Genomic DNA, 27486 nt, shown 5'->3' on the forward strand with positions numbered 1-27486 from the left:
GCTGGGCAAGGCAACCGAACAGAAGCGAGAGTCAGAGACACCCACTCTCACAGTTAGGAGTCCCACAAAAGGCTAAGCGAACAGCCATAACACACACACACACACACACACACACACACACACACACACACACACACAGGACCTGGTGTAGACCCCTGCAGGCCCATGCTTGCAGCTTCAATCTCTGTGAGCCCATGCTTGTGCCTGCTTTGTTGACTCAGTGAGCTGTGCTCTCCTGGTGGCTTCCATCCCCTCTTCCAAGGAGTTCCTCAAGCTCTGAGGGGAGGGGCCCAGTAGAGACCTCCAATTTAGACTCTCTTTGCACCCACGTCCATCTGCTGCTGGAGAAATGCTCTCAGATAATGACTGGACAAGGCGCACATCTATGCAAATAACAGTATCATTAGAAATCATTTCACTGGTTTGTTGTTGCTTTGTTTGTTTGTTTACCAGTAGTGTTTGGGTCTACCCTAGGCCACTGAGCTATCCAGTCTGGTTCCTAGCCACCCAAGCAGAACTGGTCATGAGCTCCCTCTCGTGGAGTGGACATCAAATTAACCAGACATTGGGTTGGCCACTCCTTCAAGTCCTGAGCCACATCTTGCAGGCCAGACAGGCTGTTGGTCGAGGTTTTGTTGCTGGGGTGGTATCTATGTTTCTCATTCAGTTATCTGCAGAGTGCCTTGCTGCACCAGAGACTTGAAGGCAGGGGATGAAGGCTCCGCGTAGGCACCATCTAGGTCATTTCACATTCAGTGAGCTGCACAGATACTGTCCTCCACAATGGGGCCCAGCTGTTAATTGGCAGAGAGTAACATTCTCTCTCTCTCTCTCTCTCTCTCTCTCTCTCTCTGTGTGTGTGTGTGTGTGTGTGTGTGTGTGTGTGTGTGTGTGTGTGTGTGTTTGGGGAAGGGTGTGTATCCTGGGAATCAAATGTAGGTTGTCAAGCTTAGCAGAAATTGCCTTTACTCGCTGAGGCATTTCACTAGCTGGAATAAACAGGAATAAACAATAATGAAAAAGAACAAATTAGAGATGAGGTTTGAAAGGGAAAATTGTTGAAATGAGGATTTCCTGGGCAAGCAGGAACTCTGGTCAGGAGGATATGAAGAGTGACTGGAAGACACGAGGGAGGGATAGAGTAAAGGAGAATGAGAGAAAATGAAGATGGTTTGACTGCTCTTCCAGAGGACCTGGGCACACTTTCCTGAACCCACATGGCCACTCACAACCATCTGTAATTCCAGGGACCTGATGTCCTCTTCTGACAGCCACAGGTTTTACGTCCACATGATGCATGTGCATATGTATGGGAGTGAATTCCCCTACACAAATTTTAAAGAAAACTTAAGAGACAAGGAAGTGAGAAACGGGATTATTAATGTCTCCGCAAGGAAGTTCCTATTGGAAGAAAATATGAATAACATATAGAAGTATTTCAAAATCATACTGAGGCTTTCTCTCAAGATTAAAGTCACATATAAGACATCAGATTGAATATGTTCTGAGATCCAAACAGAATGAACAACTGGATACTTCACATTAAGACATTTTAATATCATTTTCAAAGAAAAATTTTAAAAATGTCTCAAAGAGATAAAATAAATCAACAGAGGGAAAAATCATATCAATGCTGGACTTTTCAATAGGTCTACTGACAGGACATGGATAATGTGATAATATGCCGCAAAACCCAAAACCCAAACAAAGGTAACTTTTAGGTATTAGGATGTTGATAAAAGTTTTAAAATCTGAAAAATGCTAAGAGAATTTTGAGACCAAGATAGCAAGATCAAATATGTAAAGGCTATAGAAGAGCTGGAAAGAGATGTGTCAGTGGGTAAAGTGCTTGCCTCACAAGCTTGAGGACCTGAGTTTAGGACCCCAGTACAGAGCCTGGTGCAGAAGCATACACCTATCCTCCCAATACAAGGTGGGCACAGACAGGTGGATTCCAGGAGCTTGCTGGTCAGTCAGTGTAGTTGAATAAATGATCTCCAGGTTAAAGACTCTATGGGTCCGAGTTCTGCCTCTCCCCTGGAGTGTCTGAATGCTGCTCCAGCAGACAAAATGCAAGGGGACTAGGCTACACTCCATTCTTGCCACCATCAGGGTGTTGGGCTCATGGGACATGCCAACACACTGCTCAGGGTGGCAGAATGCAGCCTAAAAATGGGGGCCCCAGTCGGAGTGAGAAATGGTGCAGGCTGGAGCTGAGATGAAGATTACCAAATTCTGGAACACCCAGACACTGCTGGGAACCTCGGGGAGTTGGGAATGGCCTGTGGGCTGGTGATGAAGGGCTAGGGAGAGGCTGGGCCATAGCAGAGTTAGTATCAGGAAGGACAAAAGCAGCTATAAGAATAGAGGAGAGGGAAGCCTGTGGAGGGCACATGGCCTGGGTGGCAGTCACCAGGTCATAGATGTCTTTCCAGATCTTGTGGAAGGTGGGCCATCTTCTTGGTTGGTGAGGTGGTGTCGGTCATTTCTAGAGGGAACTCAGATAGGCTTTGGTTGGTCCTGTGGGAAAACACAAATGAAACCCCTCCTGGTTGTAAGGAGAAGGTCTGGTCCCTTCCAGATTCTATCCAAAGGATCTCGCCATCATACTAGGATGAAGGGGGTGGGGGTGACTTTTGTGTGTCAATGGAGGGAGACAGGATGTTTGGAGATTTTGTAGATGTTAAATATGTTAAATGTAGTTAGAGCTATCATTAATTGTACATTGGAGAGGTAGAAGGTTCTCTTTTGTTTTAGAAGTTGGGCTTTTAGGGTTTAATGTGTTCTTTTACTATTCCCTAAGGACTGTGAGGGATCCCAGTATGTCAGTATGTCAGATCTTTCTCTCTCCCTTGGTCCCTCCTTAAGGTCCTGCCTCTGTCTGCCCTGCCTAGCTGTTGGCTCCAGCAGCTTTACCAATCAGAACCAACTGGAGGCAGAGTCCCTCAGTGTTATCTTCAGACATGCAGATTCTCATGCAAACAATTTTGGGGAAACAAATTAACGTAATACAAGCAGCCACACCAATCCAATAGCAAACACCAAACATGAACCAGTAGCAGCAGCTCAATCCAGCAGAAACCACAAGGTTCTGCCGAATTGGCAGGAATCAACCAGAATATCACATGTTCTTTGGTGCATTTCTAGCTACAAAGTGCAGCCCAGGGAAGCCCAGGGAAGCCCAGCCCAGCCCACTGAAGCCCAGTGAAGTGTTGCAAGGCAAGAGTGACCTCTGTTTATGGTATTCCATTCATACTCTTCTCAAACACCACACACCCCTTCGAGCATCCACTCCAGCAAAACATCAGATGCCTTCTTGTGTGTCTGCTTCAACAAAACATCCTCTCCGGAGACAGCTTCTGGGAAAACATCATGTGACTCAAGTGAGTTTACAAAGAAACCAGAAATCTCCACTTCAAAGGAGAAACGGAGCAAACGTGTGTGCACAGACAGATAACAATCATGTGCTATGAGATGAAATGGCTATAAAGAAACATCTATATTTTATTCTCCCACACATAACATAAAAAAATGGAGACTAAAATGTGCATCCTTCATAGTGGCCTTTTTAATGGTTACAAGGCTACGGTTGCATTCAGCTTGTCAATAGTGTATGTCCATATCCACACTAAATGCCAGTATCCAGGCTCTACCGAACGTCACATGGGCTGAACATCACTCTAGACTCTTCTTGTTTTACAGATGTGACATTCTTTTTTTTTTTCCCTAAAGGATTTTCTCCGTCCACCCACTCCCCACTCCCCGCACCAGCCAACAACCCTGTTTGTATGAGCAGACTTTCTCTATGGGGATGAAATTGAGTCCCTGGATAAACCAGCACAATACTGACCCCTGGCGGTCAGCTCTGATGTGTGGCTGCATGAGGGGTACGGTTTAAAACTTTTTTCCCTTTAACTTCTTGACAGTTTGTGGTTCGCAACGCACAGCCTTTCTTAGTTCCCATGTTAACATTTAAGTCATTTTCCCCTTATTTTAGGAAATCTAGAGCTAGAGGAGAGGAAGCCCAGGGGAAACGGCGTCACCTGGTTCTGCTCTGATGCAAACCAAGAATGTGAACTTCAGCAGAGAAACAGAGCCTGTGAGGTATGTGATGCCAACGGAGGCAGGAGAGAAAATGAGAACGGCCCGGGGGTGGGGTTCTGGAAAGGTACTTGAGCTGGGTGTTGCAGATTAACTTCCCGTGGTTGGTCATCTTTGGGGAGGTCTGGGCTGTGAGGGGTGCAGCACTGAGGGTGCTCAATATCAGAGTGACCGTTAGCCTTGAAAATTTGAGGTGTGGGTCTGGCTGTTGTCTCCCGTGGGCTTGCCTGATGGCCTCAGTAGAGCTGGAGTTGGGACTGCTCTGCTCGCTGGGTAGCCTTAGAACTGGTTAGCTTTCTTCTCACACCCCGAGATATGGCTCAACGTGCCCAAGGACTTTGGGATGTGAGGTAATTTTGAAAGGTCCATCATTGCTATCTCTGCCATATATACTCATGTCCCTGAGGAAGAAGGAGAAACATACTAAGAGTAGCCTCTCTTGTATCATCTTCTCTTGCCCCAGGACTGCTCTCTGGTATGATCCTCCTTTTTCCTGCCCCTGGAGGCCTTCCTCAGGCACCTTCTGCTTATTTTTTTTAAAACCTGGAATAGAGATTACCAACAAGGGCCCAGGCCTCTCTCCTCCTCAGAGGATACTTTCTGAGGAATAAGCAGAGCCCAAGGAATAACACTTCTATTTATCGCTGCTAAGGTCTTGCCCATCCATCTTCTTAGGTATATACCCCAGAAGAGTTGTGACCCCACTTCTACTACCCCTATGGTGTACATTACACTAGTATATAGACACGTGCTGTTTCAGCTCACTGTGGAGTTGCCTCTGGAAGTAAGACTCCATCATGCTCCAGGTAGAAGAAGCAAGTTTGTTTCAAAGGGTCCTCCAAGCCTCTGGTCTGGGAATGGGTAGTCTAACCTTAAACAGGGAGGAAGAGAACAGCAAAATGGGCCAGAACTGAAAACGCCATGTTTCTGTGAACAGCCTGAAGGTTATGGTCTCAGTTAGGGTTGTTGTTGTTGGTTTTTGGTTTTTGGGTTTTTTGTTTTTGTTTTTGTTTTTTGTTTTTTGTTTTTTGTTTTTTGTTTTTTTGTTTTTTTGGTTTTTTTTTGCTGTGAAGAGACTCATATGTAAAGGAAACCATTTCATTGGGGCTAGCTTACAGTTTCAGAGGTTTAGTCAATTATTGTCTTTGCAGGGAACCATGCAGGCATGCAGGCAGGCAGGGTGCGAGAGAAGAAGGAGCTGAGGGTTCTACACCTTGATCCCCAGGCAGCAGAAGGAGACTATGTGCCAACAAGTGGAGGTCCCACCAAGATCGGGAAAGTGAGGAATTCCTGATGAGGTTGTCCCAGGAAGCTGGCTGGCGTAGAAGGAGGGACGTATTGGGTGAGTGCACAGCCAAAAAAAAAAAAAAAAAAAAAAAAATCGCACCACGGGAACCTCGAGTTCTACTAATAATTAACAGATCAGATAGTCGCTTTACTCGAACAGCAGGGAATGGGGACAAAGGTAAAAACAGCTAAAGAAATTTATCAAAACTTTAGAAAAGACTAGTCCCTGGCTTATTCATTCAGGAGGACTTAATATTCCTGATTGGGAACAGGTTAAGAGAGATTTGCAAAGAGCACTGAGGAGAGATGGCGCCCAGAGCATTCCTGTCATCAAGCTCTCTCTATGAAGACTGGTCAAGGATGCTCTCTTGAGTACTAACACTAGTATAAAAGGAGGATGTCAGAGATAGAAAGAACATTCAGAGCAGCACAGGATGATGCTTCTCGTAAGTCTTTACAAACCTCTGATTCAGATCAGGATTCATGCTCAGAGGAGGATGAAGAGACATCAGAAGAAGAAATAAAAGTGCCTAAGAGGAAGATTAATAAGTACAGGGTTGCTAAAAAATCAGAATTTTGTCCTCCAAGTGAAAAATCCCTTCTTTAAAGAAGAGGGAGATACTGCTCCTCCCACCTATGAACCCTATCCTTCCTTGGAATGGTGGTAAAAATACAAGGCTACAAGAAGAGGGGTAATTTTCCCTGAGCCTCCCACTGGACAGGGAGTGGTGGATCCTGTTGTTGAGGTCCCAGACCCCAGAAATGCAGGTCAATCTATCAGACAGCTTGTTCCTCTGAGTTTTAAGGAGTTGAAAAACCTGAAAGAAGCAGTCTCTGCTTATGGTCCCCTTGCTCCCTTTACCTCTGCCGTTTTTGAGTCCTATGTTATGTCCAATCTGACTCCTGGAGATTGGCAACAATTATGTAGGGCAGTATTGAGTGGGGGAAGATTATCTATTTTGGAGGGGAGAATATCAAGAGCAATGTGGGCAACTAGCTCGACTTAATGCACAAGCAGGATTCCCCCCAAAGAAATCTAGAAATGCTGACAGGAGCAGGACAATATGTGGCCCTTCCAGCCCAGATTCAATATGATCCTGCCGTTTATGCTCAAATCTCCTCAGCGGCAGTTAAAGCTTGAAAGGCATTGCCCAATAAGGCAGCCAGAGAACAATTATCCAAGATGACACAAGGACCCTCGGAGCCTTTTCAGGAATTTGTGGCAAGATTATTACAGTTGGCTGGGAAGTTGCTTGGAGATGTTGACACCGATATGCCCATAGTAAAACAACTGGCATATGAGAATTCTAATAAATGGTGCAAGGAAGCTATGAGACCTCATAAGAATAAAAGTTTAAATGACTATTAAATTGTGCAAAGAAATAGATGGGAATTATGTGGTGGGACAAGTCTTAGCTGCAGCCATGAAGAGGGGAAATGGAGAGACCAAGACATGTTTTGGGTGTGGACAACCTGGACATTTTAAAAGAGAGTGCCCTCAGAACAAAAAGATAGGAGGCCTTGATTATGCCCTCGGTGCCGTAAAAGTTATCATTGGGGAAATGAGTGCAGATCTAAGCAAAATGTTGAGGGACAGCCTTTACACCTTCTGGGAAACGGGAAACAGGACCCGCTCTGGGCCCCCCAAACCAGAGTGTATGGAGCTATGAAAACTTCTATGATAGAATCTACCCCAATTCAGTTTGTCCCTCAAACCAACCCCTTCATATCAAAGACCTTGTCAGAGGTATCCCCAGGAAGTGCAGTACTGGACCTCTGCTCCTCCACCAGGGCAGTCTTAACACCTCAAATGGGCCCCCAGGCACATGGCACTGGGGTACATGGGCCCCTGCCCTCTGGGTGTATAGGTCTTTTAGTAGGCCACAGCAGTGCCTTGATGAAACGGATAAGAATTTTTCCTGGAGTGATTGACTCTGATTTTACTGGAGAAATTAAAATTATGGTTTCTGTAGAAAAGGATGTTGTAGTTATTCCTCAAGGGGATAGGATAGCTCAATTGGTTCTTTGGCCCTGGTTTTATACCAACAATCCTGTGTTTAAATCTCCCCGTGGAAATCAAGGTTTCGGGTCCACTGGGTCCGGAGCATTTTAGGTTTCCTCTTTAGAGAAACGCCCCACACTCATCCTATGGGTTGAAGGAAAACCCCTACATGGGCTCCTAGATACCAGAGCTGATACCATTGTCATAGCTAAAGCCTTCTGGCCAAAGTCCTGGCCCTTAGAGATATCTTACTCCACCTTACAAGGAGTGGGGACAGCTACAGTTCCTCAAAAAAGCAGCAAGATTCTTAAATAGGGAGATGAGAAAGGACATGAGGGATGGTTTCAGTCTTTTGTTTTAGAGCAAATACCTACCAACTTGTGGGGATGAGATGTAGTCAACGATATGGGGGCTGTGCTGACAATCAGCCTGTACGAAACATGATGAGGAAACAAGGTTTCATCCCAGGGAGAGGACTGGGCAAAAATTTACAAGACCTTCTAGTGTAAGTGAAGAGCCAAAAATAATTAAACATCCTCATAATAAAACAGGCTTGGGAAATTTATCCTAAGGGTCACTGTTAATAAGCCTCCTTACGTTAAACCTTTGCCCATCACCTGGAAGCCAAATGATCAGGTGTGGACTCCACAGTGGCCCCTGTCCAAGGAGAAATTGGAGGCAGCTCATCAATTAGCACAGGAACAATTACAAGCTGGTCATATTGATCCTTCCAATTCCCCTTGGAATACACCCATTTTTGTGATTAAGAAAGTCTGGAAAGTGGAGATTATTACAAGATTTAAGGGAAATTAATAAAATTATGATACCTATGGGACCTACTTAGCCTGGTTTCCCTTCTCCTGTAGCTATACAAAAAAAATGGCATATGATAGTTATTGACTTGAAGGATTTTTTCTTTACTATTTCACTAGACCCTAAAACTGTGAATTTGCTTTTAACATTCCTTCCACCAGTTTTCAGGAGTCTTCTCATCACTATCATTGGGTCGTGTGACCTCAGGAGATGGCCAATAGTCCTACTATGTGTCAGGTATATGTAGCCTTTGCCCTAAAGCCTTTGAGGCAGAAATATCCACAGATATATATTGTCCATTTCATGGATGACATTTTATTGGCGGCTCCAGATGAAAAGGCATTGCTGATAGCATATGCTGACTTACAAGAAGATTTGGGTGCTGCAGGGTTAGTGATTGCCCCTGAGAAGGTTCAAAGGAACTTCCCATACCAATATTTAGGACATGAATTATTACAGAAAGGAATTCACCCACAAAAACTTAAAATTAGGTTAGGTATACTAAAGACCTTAAATGACTTTCAAAAATTATTAGGTTATATAAATTGGCTTTGACTGACGTTAAAATTAACCATGGGACAGTTGAAGCCATTATTTGATTCCTCTCCAAATTCACCTAGACAATTAACTCCAGAAGCTGATGAGTGCTTAAATTTAGTACAACAGGCTTTGGAAGAGGCTCACCTTAATTATATTGATTATTCTAAGCCTCTTTCATTTTTGATTTTTGTATCTGCTCATTCATCTACTGGGCTTTTTTGCTTTAATGTGAGTTTATTTACAAGCTCACCTGCAAAGATAGTAATGGCTTATCCTCAGGTCATTGCTCAATTACTGTTCAAGGCTCAAAGAATTAGCTTACAGACTTTGGCAAAGAACCAGATCTTATTATTACTCCCTATACCAAAGAACAGCTACAACATTTAGCCCAGGGACTTACAGACTGGGCTATTTTAATGTGCACAGTTGTTAGTCAATTTGATAACCATTATCCTGATAGTAAGATTTGTCAGTTTCTAAAAATGCATCTGGCAATTTTTCCATGGATTATTGTAAGTTCCCCTTTACAAAAAGCTCGTTTAGTATTTACTGATGGTTCCCCCAATGGATGTGCTGAGGTAGTGTCTGGAGGGAAGGAAGAGGTTATAAAAATTCTTAATTGTTCTGGACAGCTAGCAGAATTGAAAGCTTTACAACTAACTTTGGTTATGTTTCCTGATGAACCTTGTAACATATACACTGATAGTGTGTATGTGTTTCAGATTGTTTCACCCCTTGAGACCGCTGCCTTCATTGCTCCTGTTTCAACCATTTGTGCCTGCTTATTACAAGTACAGGCTTTGCTATGGCAGCGTCGGGAACCTATTTATGTGGGCCACATAAAAATATGTCTTAGCACAAGGCAATGAGTTGGCCAATTCTTATACTCGGTCTCCATGTTATTAGATGTTAATGAGTAATACTACCTATGATAAAGCTTTACAGATGCATAGAAAATGTCATCTTAATGCTAATTCTTTGAGGTTTCACAATGGAGGAACTAAAAAACAAGCAGCCCAAATCATCAGTCAATGTCCTCAGTGTGCCCCATTTTTTTTCTCTCCCAATTTGAGAGTTAACCCAAGAGGGTAACAGTCTAATGATATTTGGCAAATGGATGTTACCCATATTCCTTCCTCTGGGAAGTTATGGTTCCATGTGTCTATTGATACCTATTCTGGCCTGCTCTTTGCCTCTGCCCACTGTGGAGAGAAAATTAAAGATGTTAAAAGTCACTGCTTACAGGCCTTTGCCTTTATGGGAGTCCCACAACAATTAAAAACTGATAATGGTCCTGCATATACTAGCGGGCCTTTTAAGAAATTTCGTGAGGATTATGACATTGTATATACAACTGGCATTCCTTATAATCCTCAAGGACAAGCCATAGTAGAAAGAGCTCATCTAACGCTTAAGAATTATCTTGAAAAAACAAAAACAGGGGACCAGAATTCCCCACCTGCTTAACTTTCCTTTATTATCTATATTTAAAATTTTTGGTTAGTAGATAAGAATAACTGTTCAGCAGCAGATAGACATTGGAAAGGAATAAGACATAAGGAAGGTCTGGTCCGTTGGAAAGATTTGACCTCAGGATTGTGGAAGGGACATGACCCTGTATTAGTTAGGGTTAGGAGTTCTGCTCGTGTTTTTCCTAGAGATGCTGAAGCACCCATTTGGGTTCCTGAGTGTTGTATACGTCCGGTATGGATGGAGACCTATTGGAGCTTCCTGAAAAATCCTCCGATCCTGATGCCAGTGGGAATAAGGAGCAGAGTTTGACCAGTGGTGATCGCCACCAATAGGGCAACAGGAAAAGCAGCTGTCCTGTTTGTTGACTTGCTGGGAACATGAAGATTCAGCTCTTGTGGTTCGGGTCCCTGGAGTTGTTCCTGTGTCCTTGGATGAAGACGGAGAGTTTCCCCTCACCTTGTGTTGTCATGGAGGAGATTTTGGCATTGCTACAGCCATCGTTACCACCACTGCATATCCCGTCCCACCGTGGCTTGCGCTCTGACCCCTCCATGCACCGCTGCGTGCTGGAGGAGAAGGCCAGACTCCAGCAGTTATCCCTGCCCCTCCCAGTTTCCCCAGCAGCTGTCGCTGCTGTGGCTGGTGTTGCCATTTTGCAGTCTGTGGCTTCACAGGAATGTCATCTGCATGAAGCTGCTGAGGACCAGGGAACTCTTCCCTGGTTGTGCGGATCTCATGCATGGTTCCATTGCCTGCAGGTAGTTCGGGAGAAGGTCGGTTGATCCTAAACCGTTATGGGAAAGACTTTGGCATCTTCGCTGCTATTGTAGCAGCCATTGCTGCTGCAGTCACTGTGGCTACAGTGTCTGGGATTGCCCTCCCCCAATCTATCGTTAGGCAAGCACAGTGGATAAACATTCAGGAGTAGTTGCTGACAATTGGGATTTTTAAATTTAAATCAACAGTCAGTGCTTTTACAGGAACAGCTTGATCTCTTATTTTCACACATGTTTGTGTGAAGCCTTACAATGGCCCTCAGGTGCCGCAGTTGTTGGCCTTGTACTTCTTATCACATGTGCAAACAGCGACTAAGCAGGTGGTACTCTCCTTGTCAGGAGACAATCCCTCTGCCCAAATCTAGTTCAGCCTTCACAAGAAGTAGTTAGCCAAAGATGGGCAACTATTTGGGACCAATACCCACCTAAGACAGGGTCTCTGAGACTGGCAGATATTCCCAGAGATGGGCAAGGGGTTGGCACCCCAAAGTGTCCTAAGACAAGCACTACTTTTTTTTTTCTTTTTTCTTTTTTTCAGAGCTGGGGACCGAACCCAGCTTGCTAGGCAAGTGCTCTACCACTGAGCTAAATCCCCAACCCCTGACAGGCACTACTTAATAAAGAATAAAAAGGGGGACTTGTCAAACCCTCCTGGGTCCCTTCAGTGTTTGACCCCTGCTGAGCCTTGCTGATGTATGTGGAAGCCTTTTGTTCCTAACAAAGGAATGCCCTGATCTTCCTGGTTGCCCTGAGTGGCATACCTGGGTGGTACACCTGGGTGATAACACTGTTAAATCAGTTCCTGATTTTTTTTCCTCTTTCTTTGTTCCTGAGAGCTCAAGCCGGTTTTTCCACTGTGCTTCCTGGATATCTCCACCAGTGAACTTGGGGTGTATATTTGGTGGATCTAAGTAAAAGATTTGGCATTGGTTTTTGTTTTTTTTTTTTCATCTTTATTAACTGGGGTATTTCTTATTTACATTTCGATTGTTATTCCGGGTTTCTGGGACAACATCCCCCTAACCCCTTCCCCTCCCCTTCTCGATGGGTGTTCCCCTCCCCATCCTCCCCCCCTTATTGCCCTCCCCCCCCAATAATCACGTTCACTGGGGGGGTCAGTCTTGGCAAGACCAAGGGCTTCCCCTTCCTCTGATACTCTTACTAGGCTATTCATTGCTACCTATGAGGTCGGAGTCCAGGGTCAGTCCATGTATAGTCTTTGGGTAGTGGCTTAGTCCCTGGAAGCTCTGGTTGGTTGGCATTGTTGTTCATATGGGGTCTCAAGCCCCTTCAAGCTCTTTTGGTCCTTTCTCTAATTCCTTCAACATGGGGTCCCGTTCTCAGTTCAGTGGTTTGCTGCTGGCATTTGCCTATGTATTTGCTGTATTCTGGCTGTGTCTCACAGGAGAGATCTACATCCGGTTCCTGTCGGCCTGCACTTCTTTGCTTCATCCATCTTATCTAGTTTGGTGGCTGTATATGTATGGGCCACATGTGGGGCAGGCTCTGAATGGATGTTCCTTCTGCCTCTGTTCTAAACTTTGCCTCCCTATTCCCTCCCAAGGGTATTCTTGTTCCTGTTTTAAAGAAAGAGTGAAGCATTCTCATTTTGGTCATCTTTCTTGACTTTAACGTGTTCTATTCATCTAGGGTAATTCAAGCATTTGGGCTAATAACCACTTATCAATGAGTGCATACCATGTGTGTTTTTCTGTGATTGGGTTACCTCACTCAGGATGATATTTTTCCAGTTCTATCCATTTGTCTATGAATTTCATAAAGTCATTGTTTTTGATAGCTGAGTAATATTCCATTGTGTAGATGTGCCACATTTTCTGTATCCATTCCTCTGTTGAAGGTCATCTGGGTTCTTTCCAGCTTCTTGCTATTATAAATAAGGCTACTATGAACATAGTGGAGCATGTGTCTTTGTTATATGTTGGGGGATCTTTTGGGTATATGCCCAAGAGGGGTATAGCTGGGTCCTCAGGTAGTTCAATGTCCAATTTTTGAGGAACCTCCAGACTGATTTCCAGAATAGTTGTACCAGTCTGCAATCCCACCAACAATGGAGGAGTGTTCCTCTTTCTCCACATCCTCGCCAGCATCTGCTGTCACCTGAGTTTTTGATCTTAGCCATTCTCACTGGTGTGAGGTGAAATCTCAGGGTTGTTTTGATTTGCATTTCATTTATGACTAAAGATGTTGAACATTTCTTTAGGTGTTTCTCAGCCATTCAGCATTCCTCAGCTGTGAATTCTTTGTTTAGCTCTGAACTCCATTTTTTAATAGGGTTATTTGTCTCCCTGCAGTCTAACTTCTTAAGTTCTTTGTATATTTTGGATATAAGCCCTCTATCAGTTGTAGGATTGGTAAAGATCTTTTCCCAATCTGTTGGTTGCCGTTTTGTCCTAACAACAGTGTCCTTTGCCTTACAGAAGCTCTGCACTTTTATGAGATCCCATTTGTCGATTCTTGATCTTAGAGCATGAGCCATTGGTGTTTTGTTCAGGAAATTTTCTCCATTGCCCATGTGTTCGAGATGCTTCCCCACTTTTTCTTCTGTTAGTTTGAGTGTATCTGGTTTGATGCAGAGGTCCTTGATGCACTTGGACTTAAGCTTTGTACAGGGTGATAAGCATGGATCGATCTGCATTCTTCTACATGCTGACCTCCAGTTGAACCAGCACCATTTGCTGAAAATGCTATCTTTTTTCCATTGGATGGTTTTGGCTCCTTTGTCAAAAATCAAATGACCACAGGTGTGTGGGTTCATTTCTGGGTCTTCAATTCTATTCCACTGGTCTATCTGTCTGTCTCTGTACCAATATCATGCAGTTTTTAATCACTATTGCTCTGTAATACTTCTTGAGTTCAGGGATAGTGATTCCCCCTGAAGTCCTTTTATTGTTGAGGATAGTTTTAGCTATCCTGGGTTTTTTGTTATTCCAGATGAATTTGCAAATTGTTCTGTCTAACTCTCTGAAGAATTGGATTGGTATTTTGATGGGGATTGCATTGAATCTGTAGATCGCTTTTGGTAAAATGGCCATTTTTACTATATTAATCCTGCCAATCCATGAGCATGGGAGATCTTTCCATCTTCTGAGGTCTTCTTCAATTTCTTTCTTCAGAGGCTTGAAGTTCTTATTGTACAGATTTTTACTTGCTTGGTTAAAGTCACACCGAGGTATTTTATATAATTTGGGACTATTATAAAGGGTGTCATTTCCCTAATTTCTTTCTTGGCTTGTTTCTCCTTTGTGTAGAGGAAGGCTACTGATTTATTTGAATTAATTTTATACCCAGCCACTTTGCTGAATTGTGTTTATCAGGTTTAGTAGTTCTTTGGTGGAACTTTTGGGATCACTTAAATATACTATCATATCATCTGCAAATAGTGATATTTTCACTTCTTCTTTTCCAATCTGTATCCCTTTGATCTCTTTTTGTTGTCTTATTGCTCTGGGTATCACTTGAGGAACTATACTGAATAAGTAGGGAGAGAGTGGGCAGCCTTGTCTACTCCCTGATTTTAGTGGGATTGCTTCAAGTTTCTCTCCATTTATTTTAGTATTAGCTACTGGTTTGCTGTATATAGCTTTTACTGTGTTTAGGTATGGGCCTTGAATTCCTATTTTTTCCAGGACTTTTATCATGAAGGGGTGTTGAATTTTGTCAAATGCTTTCTCAGCATCTAATGAAATGATCAAGTGGTTTTTATCTTTCAATTTGTTTATATAGTGGATTACATTGACGTTTTCTGTATATTAAACCATCCCTGCATGCCTGGGATGAAGCCTACTTGATCATGATGGATGATTGTTTTGATGTGCTCTTGGATTCAGTTTGCAAGAATTTCATTGAGTATTTTTGCGTTGATATTCATAACGGAAATTGGCCTGAAGTTCTCTTTCTTTGTTGGGTCTTTGTGTGATTTAGGTATAAGAGTAATTGTGGCTTCATAGAAGGAATTTGGTAGAGCTCCATCTGTTTCAATTTTGTCGAATAGTTTGGATAGTATTGGTATGAGGTCTTCTATGAAGGTCTGATAGAATTCTGCACTGAACCCATCTGGACCTAGGCTCTTTTTGGTTGGGAGACCTTTAATGACTGCTTCTATTTCATTAGAAGTTATGGGGTTTTTTAAATGATTTATCTGTTCCTGATTTAACTTTGGTACCTGGTATCTGTCTAGGAAATTGTCCATTTCCTGCAGATTTTCAAGTTTTGTTGAATATAGGCTTTTGTAGTAGGATCTGATAATTTTTTTAATTTCCTCTGATTCTATAGCTATGTCTCCGTTTTCATTTCTGATTTTGTTACTTTGGATACACTCTCTGTGTCCTCTCGTTAGTCTGACAAAGGGTTTATCTATTTTGTTGATTTTCTCAAAGAACCAGCTTTTGGTTCTGTTGATTCTTTGTATAGTCCTTTTTGTTTCTACTTGGTTGATTTCAGCTCTGAGTTTGATTATTTCCTGCATTCTACTCCTCCTGGGTGTATTTGCTTCTTTTTGTTCTAGAGCTTTTAGGTGTGCTGTCAAGCTGCTGACATATGCTCTCTCCTGTTTCTTTCTGCAGCCACTCAGAGCTATGGGTTTTCCTCTTAGCACACCTTTCATTGTGTCCCATAAGTTTGGGTATGTTGTACCTTCATTTTCATTAAATTCTAAGAAGTCTTTAATTTCCTTCCTTATTTCTTCCTTGACCAGGTTATCACTGAGTAGAGAATTGTTCCATGTATATGTGGGCGTTCTTCCCTTATTGTTATTGAAGACCAGCTTTAGCCGTGGTGTCTGGTAGGAGGCATGGGATTATTTCTATCTTTCTGTATCTATTGAGGCCTGTTTTATGACCTATTATATGGTCAATTTTGGAAAAAGTACCATGAGGTTGTGAGAAGAAGGTATATCCTTTTGTTTTAGGATAGAATGCTCTATAAATATCTGTTAAGTACATTTGGTTCATGACTTCTCTTAGTCTGTCTATGTCTCTGTTTAATTTCTGTTTCCATGATCTGTCCATTGATGAGAGTGGGGTGTTGAAATCTCCTACTATTATTGTGTGAGGTGCAATGTGTGCTTTGAGCTTTAGTAAGGTTTCTTTTATGTATGTACGTGCCCCTGTATTTGGAGCATAGATATTTAGGATTGATAGCTCATCTTGGTGGATTTTTCCTTTGATGAATATGAAGTGTCCTTCCTTATCTTTTTTGATGACTTTTGGTTGAAAATCTATTTTATTCTATATTAGAATGGCTACTCCAGCTTGCTTCTTCAGACCATTTGCTTGGAAAGTTGCTTTCCAGCCTTTCACTCTGAGGTAGTGTCTGTCTTTGTCTCTGAGGTGCGTTCCCTGTAAGCAGCAGAATGCAGGGTCCTCATTGCGTATCCAGTTTGTTAATCTATGTCTTTTTATTGGGGAATTGAGTCCATTGATGTTGAGAGATATTAAGGAATAGTGATTGTTGCTTCCTGTTATATTTGTATTTGGATATGAGGTTATGTTTCTGGGCTTTGCTTCTCTTTGTTTTGTTGCCAAGACAATTAGTTTCTTGCTTTTTCTAGGGTGTAGCTTGCCTCCTTATGTTGGGCTTTACCATTTATTATCCTTTGTAGGGCTGGATTTGTAGAAAGATATTGTGTAAATTTGGTTTTGTCATGGAATATCTTGGTTTCTTCATCTATGTTAATTAAGGGTTTTGCTGGATACAGTAACCTGGGCTGGCATTTGTGTTCTCTTAGGGTCTGTATGACATCTGTCCAGGATCTTCTGGCTTTCATAGTCTCTGGTGAGAAATCTGGTGTAATTCTGATAGGTCTGCCTTTATATGTTACTTGACTTTTTTCCCTTACTGCTTTTAATATTCTTTCTTTATTTTGTGCGTTTGGTGTTTTGACTATTATGTGATGGGAGGAGTTTCTTTTCTGGTACAATCTATTTGGAGTTCTGTAGGCTTCTTGTATGTTTATGGGCATCTCTTTCTTTAGGTTAGGGAAGTTTTCTTCTATGATTTTGTTGAAGATATTTACTGGTTCTTTGTGCTGGGGCTCTTCACTGTCTTCTATACCTATTATCCTTAGGTTTGATCTTCCCATTGAGTCCTGGATTTCCTGTATGTTTTGGACCAGTAGCTTTTTCTGTTTTACATTATCTTTGACAGTTGTGTTGATGATTTCTATGAAATCTTCTGCTCCTGAGATTCTTTCTTCTATCTCTTGTAGTCTGTTTGTGATGCTTGTATCTACGGCTCCTTGTCTCTTCTTTTGGTTATCTATATCCAAGGTTGTCTCCCTTTGTGCTTTCTACACTTGATCTTAGCCAAAAGGCCGAGAAGCGATCCTTTGTGCTTTCTTTATTGCTTCTATTTCCATTTTTAATTCCTTCACCTGTTTAATTGTGTTTTCCTGGAATTCTTTCAGAGATATTTGCGTTTCCTCTCTATAGGCTTCTGCTTGTTTATTTGTGTTTTCCTGCATTTCTCTAAGGGAGCTCTTTATGTCTTTCTTGAAGTCCTCCATCATCATGATCAAACGTGATTTCAAATCTAGATCTTGCTTTTCTGGTGTGTTTGGATATTCAGTGTTTGCTTTGGTGGGAGAATTGAGCTCTGATGATGCCATGTAGTTTCTGTTGCTTGGGTTCCTGTGCTTGCCTCTTGCCATCAGGTTGCCTCTGGTGTTACCTTGTTCTGCTATTTCTGACAGTGGCTAGACCATCCTATAGGCCTGTGTGTCAGGAGTGCTGTTGACCTGTTTTCCTGTTTTCTTTCAGCCAGTTATGGGCACAGAGTGTTCTGCTTTCAGGTGTGTAGTCTTCCCTGTCTACTGGTCTTCAGGTGTTCCTGTGGGCATGTGTCCTGAGTCCACAGGCAGGTCACTTGGAGCAAAAAAAGTTGGTCTTAACTCTGGTCCCAGGGCTGAAGTTGCTCCCGGGGGCTGCTTTTGAGGTCTCCGTGAGGGCAGCAACCAGAAGGGCCTGTCCCACATTTTCCCGGGGCCCCTGTGCACTGGGGTCCCAGATGGTGTTAGGTGTTTTCCTCTGGCGTCAGAAATGTGTAGTCTCTTCTGGCTTCCCAGGCATGTCTGCCCCTCTGAAGGTTTAGCTCTCCCTCCCACAGGATTTTGGTGCAGGAAGCTGTTGACCATGTCCCTTCAGATCCAGGTGGTGTCTGGACCACAGGGGACCTGCCACTTGAGTGCCTGGCATTCTTTTTTAACATGAATGACCCAAGTCTTTGCATTTTTTCTTAAACCTTGCAGGCCTACGCCCGGCTCTCGGTACCATGTCAGCACAGGCACTTACAGCTCACAGTGACACACTTTCTCCAACAAGGCCATACCTCCCTATGGGTCAAGCATTCAAACACAGGAATCTACTTCCCACCACCACATTGATGCCTCTAGCAGAAGTTGTTGTTGTTTACCACATGGTGTGAAAGTATAGAGGCAGGGAAGCTGGAATTTCAGCCATGAGCAGCTAACACATGAAGGCAAAGCTTGCCTGGGTGCCAGCTGCCTGCCTCAACTTCCCTGGTTGATCTGATGGTATCTGTACCTGTCCTGTTTGTTTCTTTGTTTGTCTGTTGAAGTCTCACCCAAAGGAACAGTGCTCTCTTAGGGACTCTGTCTCTTGGAAAATCCCACTAGTGCCTCAGTGGGGCTTCCTTCTTTTTTTGCTGGATGTTTTAGGTGCCTTGTTTTTGATGTTTTGCTATCTCTCTGCTATTTGGTATTTGTACTTTTACTTTGGCTTGCTGTATACTTAATAAACATACTCACTTGAAACTGAAAACATGGCCATCATACCCTAGAGAGCGAGCAGCCCTACCACAGTCAGACTGCTCACCTGGCCACGCCTCCAACAAAGGAGCACACAGAAAACTGACAGCATCAGGCCCTTGAGCAGAAGGAGTCCATACTGCAGAGAGACCAGAAGCCTCAGGGAGGTCCAGCCAGGAGAGGAAGAACTTTGGTTTCTGGAGGCAAGAAACAGACAGAGAAGCCTGGGTTGGGATATCACCTGCTCCTGTGTGACCTCAAGCCATCTCCTTGTAGCTGGAATTTTTGTGTATACAGACCCATCCTAAACTCTGAAGGGACAATGAACACAATCGGGAATGGAGCCCTGGGGTCCCTGGGCCCAAGAGGAAAACAAGTTATAAGTCGGAAGGGGGGGAGGGGAGGGGAGGAAGAGGAGGGAGAAAATGAGATGGGGGGGTGTTGGTGAGTCTGGTTAGCCACTACGCTGTGAGACCTGCCTGTCTTTGCCTCCCAACAGAGATTCCAGGTCTAGATCTGCCATACCCAGCTTGTTATGTGGGTGCTAGGGACCGAAACTCGGATACCCATGCTCACTGCTTGCATAGCAAACACTTTAGTCACTGAACCAGCTCCCTAGCCTTTTATGAGTCTTTGCTATTGGAGAGCTTTCCTTTCTGTGAAATTTATGTTGATATCTCTTCCTTTTTATTCCTCCTTATAGAGATTCAGACTCATTCTTATTCTCTCTGTCTTTTCTACAGCTCTTCCAATGCTTGGGACCTGCTGCCAAGCCACCATTTCTTCTTTTCCACCTCCATGTCTGGACCTGGAAGCACCTCTGAAGAACTCATGCCCAGCCATCCTGAGGATGAGCCTCACTACAAGAGCTCCCCAGGCATCCTTTGCCAGGACTCTTCCCTCTAAAGACACCCCTACTCACCTGTGCTCAGAGCTCCTTGACTTACCTGTGCTCAGAGCCATTGATGGAAGAGTCAGTGATCTCCTCAGGAGAGGTGGTCAGAACTAAGAAGTATATAAAGATGGTAACTGTTTAGAGGACCAGGACAGAGGTCAAGACAGGGTCAGTCCCAAGAGCCATGAGAGGAAGTAGAGAAGGATTAGATGGGAGCACACTTCACAGTCCCTCAGGTTAGGGCTACTTGCATTCAAAACCTTTATACTTATTTTCTTACATATGTAAGGGCATCAACCTTAAAGGCAGGCCTCCCCTACCTTTACCCTCCCCAAACTGCCTGGCTATCCCTCTTTCCTCCTGGCCAACCTACCTGTGCTTTCTGGGAGCCAAGCAATCGTCTGTGAAGGAAGAGTTGATGAGGCTAGAGAAGAAAAGAGAAGACAACTATGAATAAAAGGAAGAATGGGGTCTGGGCCTTAATCTGTGAAAGATGCAGGATGCTCAGAGGTGACTGAACCTAAAATCTTTAACCTAAGACTTACATATTTATGGGCTGCTGAAATAATTTGAAGACCTGAGTTTGAACCCTAGGACCCACAGTGGAAGGGAAGAGCCAACTCCCAAAAGTTGTCCTCTGACCCCAAATGTGCATAATGATCTGTGCCCTCACACATAAAATGATAGCATAATAGCAATAGTAATAATTATTATCATTATTATAATTATAAATTTTAAAAGGGGATTTCACACATCTATGCTATGCCATTTACCGTTTTAATACTTGCATATATGGCATGACATTCAAACCAAATTTAGCCTATGTACTTGACATTTATCATTTCTTCATGGTAAAAACACTTAAAATATTTTTATAGCCTTTTAAAAATAAGTCGAGGTTGGGGAGAAAGTTAAAGTGCTAGCTGCTCTTGCAGATATGGGATGATAGATAGATAGATAGATGGATGGATAGATAGATAGATAGATAGATAGAGAGAGATAGAACATATAGAAATATAGTCCCATATATACTAGTCCTACTAGTAGGACATATAGTGTATATAGTACATATAGATAGGGCATATAAGACCAGCATTTGATTCCCAGCACCCATATAGTGACTCACAACCATCCATAACTCCAGTTCCAGAGGATCCAGTATCCTCCACTGACCTCCATGGGTCATATGTGTTACACAGATAGTCATGCAGTCAAAACATGCATATGTGCAAAATAGGATAAATAAATATTCTATATTTTTAATAATCAGAAACAAATAGCACATTATTGTCATCTGAAGTCTGTGCAACACAGCATTAGAATTTCTGTCTCTTTTATGTCACTCAATGGTCTTCAGCCAAGCCCTACCCTCACTTCTCCTGGGCTTCTTCCTCAGCTTCTGGTAACCACTAATCTATTCCAAGGTCTATCAAATCAGCATTTTGTTACTCTTGATTGGTAGTTTTGAGACAGTGTCTCACTATGTAGCTCTGACTTGCCCAGAACTTCCTTGGTAGACCAGGCTAATCTCAGACTCACAGAGATCCATTTGCCTCTGCCTCCTGGGATTAAAGGCTTGCACCATCATGATTCTTTTAAAGTCAGGGTTACATGTAGTCCCAGCTGAACTCAAACTTACTTCATAGCTCAAGATGATGAACTTGTGATCTACTTGCCTTCACCTCCCAAAAGCTGGGACCATAGGCTGGACAGACATAATAGTAGTTCCAGGCTGTTGTCACCACGACAACTGTGCTAACTTACATGCCCGCCCAGCCCCCTCCACCCGGCCACATGTAAGGCTTTCTCCAAGTTTTCCCCAGCACCTGTTATTGTTTGTCTTTTGGGGAAGGATGGTTTTTACAGAGTGATATGATATCTCACAATGGTTTTTATTCATGTTTCCCTGGTAGGCAGTGACACTGAGGATTTTCTTAGCTGTTTGGTTGTTGTTTGGTTTGGTTTTGATAGTTGCTCAGATTGGCAGAGGAGCATTATGCATAGCAGAAATCAACTCTGGCCTCCCAGTGGAAAGTGGGTTGTGGTGGACCTGGTAGCACAGTTCATCTCTCTCTATCTGAAGCCCTGAGTGGAACTTCCTCATTGCTTAGTCTCTAGGGGATCCACCCAAGGTGAAGGCTCTACTGAGTCTCGGGCTCCTAAACCTGCTTGACCATTACTCTTTCCTCCTTAATAACCTAGGAGCCAGATTACCTAGGAAGAGTAGGTAAGGCTATAAGAGAAAAAGAGAAGATGACTGTGCAGAGTTCTGAAGGGAAAATCAAGTCTCACCCCCAAACAGTGACAGGATATAGGGGAGCTTAGAGCAGACATCAGGAACCAACAAGCTAATAACTATCAGATGACCTTCCTGAGATGACTTTGCCTTAGTTTAAAATTTATGACATAACTCTGGTAGGCAAACCCCCGGAGAAAATCATTTTAGGAAATATTCTTGCTATCAATTTGCTTTTCCTGTATTAAGACATATATATCACTAGGTGTTAGCCCACCCTTTTAAGCAGATCTCTGCAGAACAACAAAGATGTACTGTCTTGTAGTGATGCTATAGAGACACATAGATGATTTATTTATCTTCAAAGGTGATCCTCTAAGAATTCCTAAATGTATTGTAATCATTTAAGCTCTTTTAATGACACTATTAAGTCCTTTCTGATAGCCAAAACTGCAATGAGAACTCTGCCAGACTTTAGTGTCACCAGTTAATTGCTACAGGCATTCTACTACTCAGAACACATTCCAAGAGGTTGTAAAACCATTAATCAAAGGTTATAGAAAGATAATTAATGATTTCTTATAGGTGCTAGGACAAAAAATAAAATAGTGACTCGGTTTATCTACATAAAACTAGGACAAAAAATAAAATAGTGACTCGGTTTATCTACATAAAACTTCACAATAACTTTTTTTTTGGTTCTTTTTTTCGGAGCTGGGGACCGAACCCAGGGCCTTGCGCTTCCTAGGCAAGCGCTCTACCACTGAGCTAAATCCCCAACCCCCACAATAACTTTTTAACTCTCCAAGAACCTGTGGAACTGTGACAGCTGTTTAGCCAGATAATTACTCCTAATAGATATGCATGTAAACATGCTCTGTTGTAAACTTCTATTTCAATTTATGATTTTGAACTTGTGTGCAAACTTGTGATGAACTTTTTACCATGTAATAATGTATTCTGAAAGATGTAAGTGCTGAAGACAACTTTTTAGACAAAACACTATTTAGACAGATCGGAACAGAACGTTTTAGAACAGAAGTGATGCTATTTTTTTTTAATTTGGGACACAAGAGGCTTTTTAGACAGAACTAAACTCAAGAAGAACTTGAAGTAAAGGGATAGCATTGGGAGAAAGGGCATTGAGAGTAAGAGCATTATTGTGACACCAGAGCAGGAGGAGAGAGCAAGACTAGACAGAGAATGCAGGATGGAATAACTTAGAAACTATAGGTAACATAAAAAACTAAGAGAGCAATGGTCTTATAGAGGAAGAGGAAAAAAGGAAGCTACAGAGAGCAGAAGGAGCAAGCAGGCTTCTTCTTACCGTGGGACAGAACAGGTCCTTTCTTAATAACAAGGCAGGCTTAGTCTTATTAAAATGAGTAAAGCTTTCTTCTAACAAACTTGGGTTTAATTCATTTAGCATTAAAAGGGTAGAAGCTTTTTCTTTCTCTATGCAATGAAGATTGGAGCTTATTGTTTTATCCAGAATGAGTGAGTTTTTTCTGCACTGGTGCTTGCTCTTTTGCTCCAAATGCATATGTAACTGTGAATGTGTGTGTGTGTGTGTGTGTGTGTGTGTGTGTGTATGTGTGTGTGTGTAAGTATGTAATTGTGAGAATGTATGCAACATAAACCCAACTGGTTAATAGAAATATATAAATATGTATGTGTGAATCAATATATGAATTTATGTGAGTTTATGCATATTTGCTTATGTAAAAGTTTTTCCTTCTGTGAGCATAATTCTCTTCTCCTGGTTCAATAGAAGTTTATTAATCCAAACTTTCACCTAGCCTCACAATCTAGAGGCATCTAGCAAAAGAGGAAAGTCTCTAGCAATTAATCCTCTAGCAATTAATCTCCTGATGCTTTAGGATGCGGTTTTTAGCCTCAGAGGAACACAGAAGGCAGGTCAGCGACAGTAGCATAGTAACTTAGACATAGATAAGTAAATCAGCCACAGTAGCATAGTAACATAGACTTAGCTAAGTAAACTTTTTTATTATTATACAGCAACCCTAAGTATCTTGTAAGACAAAAGTCTTAGCCTCCACTGACACACTTCCTTCTCTGCTGCCTCAAGAAGAGAGAACAAAAAAGAGGGCTATGCCAGGGCTGGGCTCTGACAAGCTGAACATCAGGGTGCCTTGGAGCAATATGCATTTGTAACTCAGGTCTGCACAGGTGTGCCTAAGTAAGAAAGTGAGTAGGAAGGCTGGAGAGATAGCTCAGCTATTGAGAACACAGATGGATTTTGCAGGGAATCTGTTTGGTTCCTAGCATCCACACAGAGTGGTTCACAGCAATTTGTGACTCTAACTGCAAGAGAATCCTAGTCTCTGGCTTCCATGGGCACTGTCCCACATGTAGCATGTGCCCACGAGTGCACATAATTTAAAATAAAAACATCCCAACAGTTTTTGGAGACAGAGTGTCACTATGTATCTCTGGCTGGCCTAGGCCTCACTATTTAGACTAGACTGGCCTCGAACTCAGATCCACCTGCCTCTGCCTCCCAAATGTTGAAATTAAAGTTGCACGATGCTAGTATAAACTAAATAAGAGTCGAAAAAAGACTCTACGTGCCTACCCCATGAAACTTAAACATTCTTTCCTAATGCAGAGCTAGGTATGACAGAGATTGGAAGCTGTCTCTCCTCAGTCAGATCAGGTGTCAAGATTAGGGGTCACAGAAAGAAGTGAGATATATATATTCAATCAATCACTTGGTCCCTAAAAGGGGGGGCTATATCTCAAAAAAGGGGCTTACCTGGAGATACCACCAGGCTGATGTTTCTGAGAACGGTTACTATATTTTGAGAAGCATTAAATAAACTACACCAGTAGAATGCCGAGTCCTCTTCTGTTAGCTGAGTCATGGTGATGTTGAAGAAGCCAGATTCAGGATCATCCCAGATCATGTACTGTAATTCCCTGACTGCTTTCAGAGGCTCAGAGGTAGTGATCATTCTTTGACATCTATTTGGAGATGTTTGCCGGCACCATGTTTTCGGCACGTAAGGTCCCTCCTCAGGCTTGTACTGGCACCACACGGAGAGACTCTGTCCTACCATTCTATGAAGCTCTTCAGATATAACTGTGGACCCCCAGACACCTGGACAACAAATCAAGTCAGAGGACAGAGCTCCAGCTGTATACATTTGTTTCTGAGGCTGGGGAAGCCAAAAGGCAGGGACTTCCAACATCCAGATGCAGAACATGACCCCCAAAGTCAGCCCTGGTCACAGAGTTAACCTGGTTCCTGTCCAGCCCTTCTTCTTTTATCCCACCTCTCAATGCCTTATATCCTGAATCATCTCACCTGAGACCAGGAGCACCAGCAGCAAAGGGACCAGTAGCATACCAGTTCAGACTCTGTCAGTGGAGGAGAGAAGAGAAAAAGAGGAGGTCTCTGAACTAGGCAGGACTCTTCTCCTGAGTCTCAGCATCTGTGAGATGCAAGAACCAAGCAAGATCAGAGCTTCGATTGGGGAAGTGGCCAGCCTGGGAAAGCAGGCTTATAGACCCATAAGAGGAAGAGTAGCTAGGCCCTGACTGGGGACTCCTAACTGCAGAGACCATCTCTGGCCCTCACATTTCATCCCCGCCCCTGCTCATCCTCTCCCCATCTCAGCTACTCTGCACTATCCACCAATCGCTTTCCTCCATTGTTGCTACAAAAAAGAACACTCTAAAAAAATATGAGAAGTAGGAGGCCTGTTCCTCTTTTCTTTTTCCCTGAGAAAGGACAAAGGTCCCTAGAGTGTGCCCAGAGTCCTGGAAATCCCCACCCTTAAGATAAGTCAGGGCCCTCACCTCCAATGTATAGTCATCCTGGAAGGTTTGTGAGCCACCAGACTCCAACATCAAACTGTAAGGATGGTCTCTGTAAAAGATGAGGGGGGCCTACTGGGGGTAAAGAACAATGAGGAAGAATCGTTAGAATGGAAGTCAAGAGGGAGGAATCTTTGAGGGGTGAGAAAGGAAGCAGGGAAATTTGTGATCATATAAACTGGTATTCATTGAAGGGACACATGAGTGGGTGAGTGAACACATGAGAAAAAGTATCTCACATTAACATTTCACATGCAAAAATGTGTGGAAGAAAGGGTGACCCAGGCTGGGACAGTCTAGCAATAAAATACGCTTATGCTTATATTCAGCATAATACCTACATGTATGGGTTAGTTTAGGAAGATGATGGAGTATATAAACAAGTGGAAAGGAAGAATACCTCCCTGTCTCAAAGATTCCATGACCTGCGATTGGGGGTTGGGGGGACTGAAGGCCCATATCCCTCAAAGTCATGTGATGAAGCTCAACTCCAAAAGAGGTAGGGCCTGTGAGGAGTTGACAGGTCACATGGGCTCCATGCTCATGAATGAAGTTGGTGCCTTTGCAAAGCAGAGCAAGAGATACAGTCTCCTGCTCTGTCTTGCTGTGGTTTGTATCTAATTTCCATTTGCTCTTAAAGGTGGGTGGATCAGAAGCTCAGTCCCCTGAGTAGTGTAAGGCCTTTAAGAAGCAGGCTAGGGGGGCTGGGGATTTAGCTCAGTGGTAGAGCGCTTACCTAGGAAGCGCAAGGCCCTGGGTTCGGTCCCCAGCTCCGAAAAAAAGAGCCAAAAAAAAAAAAAAGAAGCAGGCTAGGGAGTCCTTAGAACAACTGACATACCTTGAGTTACCACTCTGTGTCGTCTGTGTTTCTCTCTCTCTCTCTCTCTCTCTCTCTCTCTCTCTCTCTCTCTCTCTCTCTCTCTCTTTCTCTCTCTTCTCTCCCGTCACTCCCATAACAGACTTTTAACATTTGATGCCATATAATTTGGGGCTGTAAAAGAGCCTTTGAGCCTTCATATGTGTTTGTTAAACAAACCTCTTTGCTTTATACAGCAACTGACTTGGGTGTTTTATTATAGGCCCAGAAAACTAACGCAGTTGTCATCTTCTAAGCCTCAAGAACTAAGTAAATTAATTTATTTATAAAGTAGCCTGTGTAAGTATTATGTTACAGCAGTTTCGAAGGATATGTCTGAAACATTTCCTCTGTTCAAATACTGTTTCGAAGGAGAAGAAACACACACTGCTGCTTAAGTGGGAGACTGTCAGTGTATTAAACTTTTCATTAAGTCACAGCTTTTATGATCTAATAGCCTCAAAAATTTCCTCACACACACACACCTGGATGTGTGTATTCCTAATCTACCTGATATTTCCCAGTCCTATTTGATCATGACAGGCAGAGAGGGGGAATCAGTGTGAGTTCCAGGACATTCTGGTAGTTAGGGATCCAACCATTAATCACTTGTGTGAAACTTAAACCTGGTGTAATATAAGTGAGGAGAAAGGCATCCTTGAATATAGAGCCAGAGATGTGCTGACAGTTTGCTGATTGGGAAGTGCTCGGGTTCATCTCTGTCTCTGAGCTAGAATACCCTGACCAAAAGCAACTTAGGGGAGAAAGGGTCTATTTTGCTATCATTTCTAAGTTATAGTCTATCAACTGGGGAACTCGAGGGAGGCACTATAACCTCTAGTCACATCACATCCACAGTCAGGAGCAGAGAGAGAGAGAATAGA

The 27486-nt window shown here is 43.0% G+C and overlaps 1 protein-coding gene across 9 annotated transcripts; it reads right to left on the minus strand.

The window, feature by feature from the left end:
- Positions 1 to 1533: 1533 nt before the first annotated feature.
- Treml4 (triggering receptor expressed on myeloid cells-like 4) lies at positions 1534 to 26441 on the minus strand. 9 transcript variants are annotated; one of them, XM_039084477.2, is made up of 6 exons: positions 25729 to 26441; positions 25235 to 25287; positions 24683 to 25027; positions 20044 to 20094; positions 19723 to 19780; positions 1534 to 18972 (listed from the first exon to the last, which is right to left on the minus strand). In XM_039084477.2, exons 2-6 carry the CDS (start codon positions 25272 to 25274, stop codon positions 18804 to 18806), a joined length of 663 nt encoding a protein of 220 aa, XP_038940405.1. In that variant the 5' UTR covers positions 25275 to 25287; positions 25729 to 26441; the 3' UTR covers positions 1534 to 18803. The 9 variants fall into 9 exon arrangements, with proteins under 9 accessions (XP_038940405.1, XP_038940404.1, XP_038940407.1 ...); XM_039084476.2 differs by having other exon boundaries at positions 25235 to 25361; XM_039084479.2 differs by having other exon boundaries at positions 1534 to 4493; positions 18836 to 18972; positions 19723 to 19804; positions 25235 to 26441.
- Positions 26442 to 27486: the final 1045 nt, after the last annotated feature.

Source organism: Rattus norvegicus, chromosome 9 (assembly GCF_036323735.1).
Source record: "Rattus norvegicus strain BN/NHsdMcwi chromosome 9, GRCr8, whole genome shotgun sequence".
NCBI lineage: Eukaryota > Metazoa > Chordata > Mammalia > Rodentia > Muridae > Rattus > Rattus norvegicus.

Excerpts from the sequence above, each read along its gene's own strand:
- Treml4 (XM_039084480.2), bottom strand. The coding sequence starts at position 25,133 with ATGTTCTGCATCTGGATGTTGGAAGTCCCTGCCTTTTGGCTTCCCCAG. Across the intron at positions 19,805-20,043 it reads TTGGCTCCCAGAAAGCACAG|TTACCATCTTTATATACTTC; the intron begins GTAGGTTGGCCA and ends TCCTCTAAACAG. Across the intron at positions 4,494-18,835 it reads GAGGCGTGGCCAGGTGAGCA|TATATATGGCAGAGATAGCA; the intron begins GTCTGACTGTGG and ends CAGGGACATGAG.